This window comes from Lutjanus erythropterus, chromosome 5, assembly GCF_056507025.1.
Source record: "Lutjanus erythropterus isolate fLutEry1 chromosome 5, fLutEry1.hap2, whole genome shotgun sequence".
Taxonomy (NCBI): Eukaryota; Metazoa; Chordata; class Actinopteri; order Lutjaniformes; family Lutjanidae; genus Lutjanus; species Lutjanus erythropterus.
The window spans coordinates 518,904-530,000 of record NC_139321.1 but is presented as its reverse complement, the minus strand read 5'-3'; the positions used below and the strand labels follow the sequence as shown (position 1 = coordinate 530,000).

Sequence of the window (11,097 nt, the reverse complement as noted above, 5' to 3'; positions counted from 1 at the left end):
TATGTATGTATGTATGTATGTATGCTCATATGTATGTATGTATGTATGTATGTATGTATGGTCATATGTATGTATGCATGGTCATATGTATGTATGTATTCTCATATGTATGCATGTATGTATGTATGTATGTATGTATGTATGTATGTATGTATGTATGGTCATATGTATGTATGTATGCATGCATGTAAGCTCATACGTATGCATGTATGTATGTATGCATGGTCCAATGTATGTATATATTTGTATATGTATGTATGGTCATATGAATGTATGCATGGTCATATGTATGTATGGTCATATGTATGCATGTATGATCATAAGTATGTATGTATGTATGTATGTATGTATTGTCATAAGTATGTTTGTATGCATGATCATATGTTTGGCCATATGTATGAATGCATGCTCATATGTATGTATGCTCATATGTATGTATGTATGTATGTATGTATGTATGTATGTATGTATGTATGTATGGTCACATGTATGTATGTATGCATGGTCATATGCATGTATGTATGTGTGTATGTATGTATGGTCATATGAATGTATGCATGGTCATATGTATGTATGGTCATATGTATGTATGTATGTATGTATGTATGGTCATATGTATACATGTATGGTCATAAGTATGTATGTATGTATGTATGTATGCATGTATGGTCATATGTATGTATGTATGTATGCATGGTCATATGTATGTATGGTCATATGTATGTATGTATGTATGTATGTATGTATGCATGTATGTATGTATGTATGTATATATGTATCAACACATATATGGACAGATGTATGGACACATATATGGACAGATGTATGGACAGATGTGTGGACATGTATCAACACATATATGGACAGATGTATGGACAGATGTGTGGAAATGTATCAACACATATATGGACAGATGTATGGACACATATATGGACAGATGTATGGACAGATGTGTGGACATGTATCAACAGATATATGGACAGATGTGTGGACAGATGTGTGGACATGTATCAACAGATATATGGACAGATGTGTGGACAGATATATGGACAGATGTATGGACAGATGTGTGGACAGATGTGTGGACAGATGTGTGGACAGTGAGTTCCACCAATCACAGCAGTCCCTGTGTGCAGAAGTCAGTGAAGCATCTCGATGTTTTGTTTTATTGCTCACTGTAGTTTTGAATTCATTTATTTTGTCACATGTCTGAAAGTTACATTCATCAGAAGTCTGTGCTCTTTGATTTGATCATTTTGTGTTGATTTTGAGTTTCCACTCTAAAGATATTTGACTTCTCTGTGATGGTGACGTTCTTCATCTACAAATAAAACTGATTTCTATTGTTTTCATTCTGAGCCTTTCTGGTCTGAGTTCAGTTAGAACTGGAACATTTTTAATTAATTATACAAAACATTCACAACTCTCTTTTGTAATTTTCTCTTACTTCATCACAACAGACATCTGTTTTTTTTAGAAAGCTGCTGTGAAATCCTGGAGGGACTGATTACATGAGTTCACACCAGACAGATGAATTATCTTCTGTTCTAGCCTGAGAATTAAAAGTGTTCAACATAACAATACTGCTGCAGTCATCAATTCTGAATCAATTATTGAATTAATCACCCACTATTTTGATCATCGAATGATCAATCTGAGTGGCTTTATGTTTTAGACAAAGTCCAAATTGTCTGATCTGAGTTACTTAAATGTGAATATTTTCTGTTTTCTGGTTTATATTTGGAGGGAAAAACAGTGCAAATGTTTTGTAAGTCTGATTACTGATTAACTGATTGATAATTTTAGCAATGATTGATGGAACCCTGATGTTTACCAGGAACATGACTGTGAACTCTGTTCAACACCAGGCTGAAAATCATATCATCATATATCAACATGTTTTATTTTATTTCTAAACTACAGAATCAAACACAAATTCATCCTCTGCTCCAATATAAAATAATATAATATAATATAATATAATATAATATAATATAATATAAAATAATATAACATAACATAATATAAAATAATATAATATAATATAAAATACTACAATATAATATAATATAATATAATATAAAATAGTATAATATAATATAATATAAAATACTACAATATAATATAATATAATGTAATATAATATAAAATAATATAAATGTAAGCAAACAAACAGACATAAAGTTTGTGCAGAGAACAATAAACTGAGAAGTTCCTCATAAAGACACAGGGATTTTCTAAGGCGACATTTCCATCAATAGAAGATCTTTGTTTATGATGAAGAGGCACAAACACAGGAGGTAAACAACAACAAACAAACAGCTGCACGTTGAACTAAACAAACAAACACAGTGTAAACATGAAGAGATACTCACTCTTTGTTTGCTGACAGACTGACGAACACAAACAGTTTGAGTAGAAACAAGCTGCTTCACACACCGACGACCGTCTGCAGGCCACTTCCGGCTGCCAGCGTCACGTGACTCCTGATCGGCTGATTCTCAGACAGCTGTTAATCAGCTGTTCATTATGGAGGCTCACTTCCGCCACTGAAACAAAAAAATGTCCCCATGGTGGGCAACAGTACCCGTCTGCAGGGAAGATGGCGGACAAAGGCGCCGCCATAGCTCTACTCCATACCGGAAGTCACAACCGGAAGTTGGTCTTCTCGCCGTTCGCCGCATAATTTAATAATTAATCGACTCTAAGTCTTTTCAGGACTTTATACAGTCTGTAAAACTGAGATGTTTGCACACGTCACACATATCATTCACTCTAGTTTGGTTAATGGTCATTTATTTTTTTATTTTTTTTGTTAATGGTCTTTTTTTTTTTTTTTTTTTTTTGTTAATGGTCATTTATGTTGAGTGTAAAAAAAAAAAAGGAGGGCAGCCCTGAAGGTGACACAGTGTAAGGACTGTACTGCCCAGATATTATGCAGGATCTTTGTTTTTAACCTTTATTAGCGAATTTAGAAAACAAATTGGCATAGTAAAAAATAAAGTTGTATAAAAGAAATAACAAAAAAGGTCCATAAATAAATAAATAAAATAAATTCAGCAGGGAATAAGAGCACAGAGCTCAGGCTTCTCTGTAAGGTTCAGATCTGCTAACTTGCAGAGTTTCATTGTATCTTTTTCTCCATATATTTCAGTGAAAAACATAAATATTATGCAGGATCTTGTTTGCAGGTTTGTTCTCCATGTCTTTCTTCTATATGTTCCAGTCTGTCCACCAGAGGATTCCTTCATTAAACACAGGACAGACCCACAAACTGTGGACCAAACAACTGATTGATTAATTGTTAGAGAAAAGATATGAAAAATAGGACCAAAACTGTTTGAACTGACAAGATTGTGACAGGATTAATTAATTGATTGATCAGTTTGAGATCTGTAAACTGAATATCCATAAATCTGACCCATGAAAACATTCTTCCTCAAATAAAGACAAACTACAGTTTTAGGTTTAGTTTTAATTGCAATTTATTTCAAGTGATGCTAAAATGAAAATCCATTTTTAAAAAACACTCCATTTATATCCCAAACACACACGATATCTATAATCACCCAAACTCTGTCACATACAGGAAACCCCTTTGTTAAGTCGTCACTTGGTTAATAACTACGCAATCAGCAACAAGAATCCAAAACTGTGGAGACAAATCAGGGTCATAAAGATTCAAACACACAAATAATCTCACAGTCTGCAGCTGTGTGTCACTGTCTGTGTGTGTGTGTGTGTGTGTGTGTGTGTGTGCGCAAGAAAAACTTCATGCACACGAGTGTGTGAATGTGTAACTATGTTTGTCAGCTGTAGAAATATTCTGTGTACATGTAAAAAAAAGTTTTTGTAGCTGTAGAATCATTTTGTGCATGTGTGAAAAACTTCTGTGCACATATGAGTAAATGATGCCTCATAGCTTTGTAACTTCAGGGTCACATAAAAAGATAGGAAATTTGAGTGTCCATGTCTCAGACTTCTAGTGACTTCACTGTTTAAAATATTTCTGCAAACATTTTAATTACAAATACACAAAATACTTCTACAACTACAAAACCTTAGTACACGTGCAAATTATATCTTTTTCACAATATATTTGTCTGCACTTTTTTGCACATGTGCAAATTATACCTGTGTGCACAAACTTTTTCATACATGCATAAAGTAATTGTACAACTATGAAACTTTTTTACATGTGCACAGAATATTTCTACAGCTGCAAAACTTAATTACACATTCACACACTTGTATGTGTGCAGGATATTTTTATGCACATGTACACAAAAAGTGATAGACAACTGCAGGCTGTGAAATAATTTGTGAACATCGCTTAACAAACTCAGAATGTTTATGACCCTGACTTGACTCCATACAAAACCTCAGCACTGCTGCAGCTGCAGCCGTCTGCAGGCCTCGATATGCATCATCTTCTGGCCCGTCTTCAGCTCATTTCTAACTTCTGGTCCTTTGTATGAGATTAAAACACACCTAATGAACGAGATGCACTTTTAAATGTGAGTCTGTGTTTTAAGAAAGAACGAAGACATGTGAAAGCATCGTACAAATGTGCCTTTATGTAATTGCATACTCTTCAAAATTGTTTTCAACGTTGCATGACGTGTCAGGAAAGCTAATATACAGATAGCAGGCCCCTACAAAATAAAAGTCAAGGAATGCACGGTGACGTGTGATGGTGTGAGCAAGTACAGAAACAGTGAGGGCGGAGTCTCGGGACATCTCTGGACTGTGGACCGACTCAGTGGAGGAAGGCGTGTGGAAGACATCTCATCCTCCAGTGGAGGGACTAAAGACAGCGTCTCGTTTAGTTTCACACCTTTAAATGTAATTCAGGACGTGTCGGTTTGGAGGCAGGTGTCTGTGGAGAGGTAGACAAGGAACACAAACACCTCACTCCTCCAAAGATGTTCTCATCTTTCACTCATTTAAACACAACTTTTTTTCTAACCAAAAAAATGGCTTCCTGTTAGTTTGTGTCCGGTTGGACCCTGAGAACATTTCTGTTGGATGTGATTTAGTTGAGCTGTGCTACTGTCTCTGCTGTAAACCTGAAAGATTTGTCTGGGTTCCACCTGGAACCCTCACAGGCCTTCTGACACACTGATAGTCGACACGCTGGAACCTGACGGCAGCAGACGTGGAAGAAAAAGAGAAGAAGAGTCTTCCACCGTTCTGCACTCTCTGGACTTTTTAACCCTGGCTGTAAAAATTGTTCCTGGCTGTTTTCACTCCGAGTTCATGAATGAGATTCTCTAAAATCCCTGCAGATAAAAGAGTCAGGGGTGCACAAACAGGGCTGAGGAAAAGAAACCTGGAGCTCTCAGCCACAGCTCTTGGTCTTCATCAGTGGATGCAGTTTGCAGTTTGATCAGAGATTCTATCTAATAAAAATCTAAACTATGACTGGGACCTGCTCTCATCGATGCACTGAGGAAAGAATCTGTTGTGTTTTTTTTGTCCAGCTGGTGATGAAGGTGACGTCAAGGAAACTAAAACAAGAAGGTTTGCTACATCACTGAAGAACGTTCTGCTACAGACTTTAGTGTCAGTTCCACTGAAGCTCGTGGGAGTCGTGATGTCAATAATGATGTTTGGAGACAGAAAACAGTCTGTAAGGAACAGTCAGTACAGAACATGGACTGATAGCTGCAGAGGTGACACGTCTCCGTTAATGCGGGTCTCCGTCCTGTTTGTACGAGTGAAAACGTGTCATTTCAACACGAGGGATTTAAGTCTAACTTTATCAAATAAACAAATGCACATTTGTAAAAGTGTGAGGTTTTTCTTGTTGATATTTCCATCAAAGTTCAGACATTTTACATCTGTTGAGTTTTAGTGTGGTTCTCCCATAGACTTCAATAGAAGTGGAACCAAAGTCTGACACCAAACAGAACACAGAGTTTTCTACAGTGATGTGAAGGTTGAACTTCAAAGAAAGACAAAGAAATTTACAGGACAGACTGACTTTGTAGCTAATTAACAAACAATGTGACAATGTGTGTTTTTAAGAACTTCAGTAAACTTTTTTATAACTATTTAGTCAGCTAGCAAACATTTAAAAATACATTTTAGTTAGCTAGCAAACAATGTTATGTTAACTTTTTTTCTAGCAAGCAAAATTTTTTACTTTTTAATACTTTTGAGTTAATGAGCAAACAATGTAACATTAATTTAATGAATACAAAGCAGTTATCAGTGTTCTCTCCTCTTTTATACTTACTATTCTTTTTTGATTTATTTATTTAAATATTGAGTAATTCTTCTTTTTTAATTTCCTTGAATCATGTCAGGAAGTTCACATTTTGATCTGGAGCAGAATGACTGTTACCATTTATTATAACTTTTAGAATCGTTTCCAAAACAGCTGGTTTAAACAAACAGAAATGTCATATTTCAACAATATCTTGTTTTCCACAATGTTTGCACCTCCTCTTCTTCTGTGGTTTAATTTAACCTCAGTGGAGAATTAGCACCGCTAGCTGTTTACCTTGATTGCACTACTTTGCATTCTCTTTTGCAGATTTTCTGTAATTTTGGCCAAAATCTGCACTACATAGTTGTGTATGGCAACTCTCTCCAAACCAACCAAACTCCACTGACTAAATCAGTGATTTCAGCTCACAGAACACAGAAGTTGTTTGTGTACTACTGCCTCCATCTGTCAGCTTTGTGTTACCATTTTGTAATTTGGAGAATCTGAACAACCCATTTAAAATTCTAAACTCACACAAAAACACACACAGACACAAAACAGATGGAGGCAGCAGACCAACATCTCCTGTGTTCTGTGAGCTAAAATGACTGATTTTATGAATGGAGTTTGGTTGGTTTGTAGAGCGTGATATTTGACTTATATAACAGTGATTTCCTGTCAAAAAAGTCTGTCTGACAGAAAGGTAAAGAGGTGAAAATATTATAAATATAGTGTTCACTTAAACAGCACAGGAGCCCAGAGGCCAGCAGGGGGCCACTTGATGTTTTTAGGTGGATTGTTTTGATTGGCTGAAGTACATGTTGTTGCTGCTCCCGTCCACAGCAGTACTTTGTCCGTTTTGCCTCTGCCTGACCCTGATCATGTGTTTCTGCATTTTAATTAAAAACCTGTAGTGCTTTTTTTTCACTCCAGTATGTAAACAAAGTAAAACGTCTTTCTATATTTCCACTGATGAAGCTGAGAATTTAGGATTATGCATAAATCTATTGTGCACCCCCCACTACACCTGGGAGTAAAGGAGGAGGAGGAGATTCTAACAGTACAGTGCATTCCTTCTGATGACACAAAGAGACACTTTGTGCATCAAATAGAGACAAAACATCAACCTAAAGCTTTGCAGTCATTGTACAAGTCAAAGTGTTTGAAGAAAACTGAGGTTCTGTGCAAAAACAAAAGTGCAGCTTCCCTCATTACAGTTCAGTCAGTGGACATCCTGCAGGATCCACGGCTGGAAGCCCCACAGACTGCTCCGTCGCCATGTTTCTGTTCACCTGTTTCATTATTCAGACTCCTGTTAGTTTGAGTTTTTATCATGCAGATGTTTCTGAGATGTGTGTTCACTCACAGTCACTGTGTTCGGATTCTTCACTTCAGGATTTAATGAGGAAGTTTAGCATTTTTAGTCGTTTCAGCCCAATCTGAAAATCTTCTGCAGCACAAAAGAAACCTTCAGTCACAGCTGTGATCAACACCAGACTAATAATAATTCATAATTCATAATAATAATATTTCTGAACTGGTCATGAGCGACAGGTGCAGTCTGTTTGGACAGGTCAGGGTGCGTTCACACCCAGCATCTTCTGAACAGTTCATCTGCAGCGTGGACATTTTTCACAACAAAACTCTGTCCAATAAATGAGCTACATGTTAGTCATGTGACTTTTCTTGGTTAGGTTTTAAATTATTAGCATAAATCTGAAAAAACACAAATAAAAAACTGCAACAGTTTCCTTTAAGAAACGATGAACGCACCCTGAATCTGAATCTGTGATGACATCACTCTGACATCAGCCAATAAGAGTGTGGATCAGATCACAGAAGCAGGAGGCCGGGATCATCGGAGTCCTTCCTAGCACTCGGCGTCGGTGCTGCCGTTGACCGGCCTGGGGCAGGCGGCGGTGCACGCGGCCTCTCCGGGTTCGGCGTGTTCAACTCCGTTTGACTGGACGCAGCTCTCCGTCGCATTCTGATCACCGTCTCCGACGCTGTGGACGAGACGGAGACACAGAGATGGGAAAGATGATGAAAAGATATATAAAAAGTGCAGGAAACATCACACAGAAGACATCGGACAGAACAATAAATAAAATAAAATAGAAAAAATAAATAAATAAAACACCACAGAATATCTGGTATGTCGTAACATTTCAGTAACAAACCAGCGACGTAACTAACGGCAACGCCGTAACTGTAACGATGCTATAAATCCATCTTTCTGAATGTAAAAATATGTTACATATTTCTTTGCTAAGATTAAAGGATTCATTTGACTCAGGACCTGTTCACTGTTCATCTGTCATGTCTTTTTCCTTAAATCGGGTCCAAATCCTTGTTACCATGGTTACCAAACAGTTACAATGGGATGTACAAGTGAGGAAGTTTGTATGAAATAAGTTTTCGGATTTCACTTTTCACTTCCTACATGCTGTTGACCTGCTGTCCCCACCCAAAGACATCCTGTCCCTGATAATAGAGACATTAATGTGAGTGTCTCCCCCTAAAGACGTCCTCTCCCCTCTGAAAAAGACATTGATGTGTCTCGACCTGTTGACGCAGCCGTTGCTGACCGGAGACTCGTCTCTCGTCTCTTTCTCTGACAGCGAGCTGCAGGACCTCCTCTCCTGCCAGGAGCCCACTCGAGGCTCTTTGCCCGTGTCGGAGCTCTTCCTGCGGGCCACGACGGGCCCCGGTCCCGACCCCCGTCTCTCGGGGCTGACCCGGGGCCCCGTGGAATCTGAAGAGGGGACGTTCAGCGCCCCTTGCCCCTCGGGGTCTTTGCCTGAGTCGCTGCTGGTGCGTCTCCCGTTCAGGCTGTCTGAGGAGGAGACGTGGCTCATCTGACCGTCCCGCTCATCTGGACAAAGAAGACAAACATCCGTCAAATACATCCACATCACCTCTGTCCACATTTACAACACAGGTTGCATTTTAGTTGCAGTTAAGTTAAAAATAACTGCACAGAAGCCGAGAGGCCAGCAGGGGGCCAGCAGGGGCCCAGCAGGGGCCAGCAGGGGCCAGCAGGGGCCAGCAGGGGGCCAGCAGGGGGCCAGCAGGGGGCCCCAGAGAGCACTTGAACAGTTCCACAGAGAGCTCTGCTGTGTGTTCGACTCATATTATATCATTGTATCTGACAAAGAGGCAAAATGTGACCTGGACTGCGGCTCAGTCCTGCTGCCTCCAACACTGAAAAAAATAAAAGTCTTCTTCAACATTAAAAAAAAAGTTAAGTAAACAATCACACAAAATATCTGACGTCGACGTCGAAATTTAAAAAACATCACAAAGCTATAAAGATCTTTTAGAGAGTTTAGTTGAAATGAATAAATTTCAACCATTAGAATCAAGAAAAAGCTTTTTCCTCGTCCAGAAGTTTGATATGAGACCTGATTATAAAAATACAAACCAAAGTTCAACAAAGTTTGGACGTGAATAAAAACAGGAAGTAATGACTGTAAAATCTGGTTCTGATCCTGCTGCAGCATCAACAATAAAACTGATCAGTTCCAACATTAAATTTCTTTGTTCTGCATTCAAATGAAAATTTGCCGAAAAGAGTTTTTTTTAAATTTCTGTTTATGCAGAAATAACTTTTTTTTCTGTGGTTGTAATTTGATTTTGCAGGATGAAACAAATGTGATGTTTTTCTGTAATAATAATAATAAAAAAAACCTGTTTGTTTCTCCTCAGAGGTTCATCCTGATATATAATCATGAAAAAGGTCTGCAGACAGTTCATGTGTCATTTATTGGATGTTTCTAGTTAAAGTTTTCACGTCACTCGTGTGTTTTTGTGTAGATCTGCTGCAGCTCTGACTCTTCTGTTCTTAAACTTCTGTAACTTACTTCCTGGTTTTATCTTATTTTTATTTTCTATTTAACTCTTTTAATTGTATTAAAATGTCTTTTTATGTTTCTTTATGTTCATTTTACATTTTATCTTGATGCATTTTCTGTTTCGTGTGCAGAACTTTGCCTTCTTGTTGAAAATAAAATGAAGTTGTCTTAAAGATTATCAAGACATTCACGACTTCGCTGCATCACTGATCCAACAGTCAATAAAAAGTCAGAATCTCTTCCTCAGGTGTGTGTTTTACCTCCGGAGCCGGCTTCTCCCGCCTTGTTGCGGCGGCGTCTCAGGATGACCTCCAGCTCACTGTCCTTCTTGCCAGGCGGCGACGGCCCCGACTCCTGAGAGCCTCGGCTGGGGCTCCGCTTCACCGTCTCCTGGAGTTTTGTCAAGTGTTGGAATTATTACCAGTCAGTTTTAACCCTGAACAACCCAAAGATGACACATTTAAAATGACACATTTCCTGCTCGTGAACTGGTTTTAAACTGGTTTTGAACTGGTTTTGAACTGGTTTTGAACTGGTTTTGAACTGCTCGTGAACTGCTCTTGAACTGGTTTTGAACTGGTTTTGAACTGGTTTTGAACTGCTCGTGAACTGGTTTTGAACTGGTTTTGAACTGGTTTTGAACTGCTCGTGAACTGGTTTTGAACTGGTTTTGAACTGGTTTTGAACTGGTTTTGAACTGCCCTTGAACTGGTTTTGAACTGGTTTTGAACTGGTTTTGAACTGCTCGTGAACTGGTTTTGAACTGGTTTTGAACTGCTCGTGAACTGGTTTTGAACTGGTTTTGAACTGCTCGTGAACTGCTCTTGAACTGGTTTTGAACTGGTTTTGAACTGGTTTTGAACTGCTTGTGAACTGCTCGTGAACTGGTTTTGAACTGCTCGTGAACTGCTCGTGAACTGGTTTTGAACTGCTTGTGAACTGGTTTTGAACTGCTTGTGAACTGCTTGTGAACTGCTCGTGAACTGCTCTTGAACTGGTTTTGAACTGGTTTTGAACTGGTTTTGAACT

At 38.4% G+C, this 11,097-nt stretch overlaps 1 protein-coding gene across 1 annotated transcript in view; it reads right to left on the bottom strand.

The window, feature by feature from the left end:
• Positions 1 to 8,008: 8,008 nt before the first annotated feature.
• The window catches only part of shtn3 (shootin 3), a 37,619-nt gene continuing 34,530 nt past the window's right edge, over positions 8,009 to 11,097 (bottom strand). The window contains exons 15-17 of the mRNA XM_084718317.1: positions 10,329 to 10,458; positions 8,780 to 9,089; positions 8,009 to 8,220 (exon numbers count right to left, since the gene is read on the bottom strand). Coding sequence (XP_084574443.1) covers positions 8,085 to 8,220; positions 8,780 to 9,089; positions 10,329 to 10,458 — 576 coding nt within the window. The 3' untranslated portion in view covers positions 8,009 to 8,084. The remainder of the gene's footprint in view (positions 8,221 to 8,779; positions 9,090 to 10,328; positions 10,459 to 11,097) is intronic.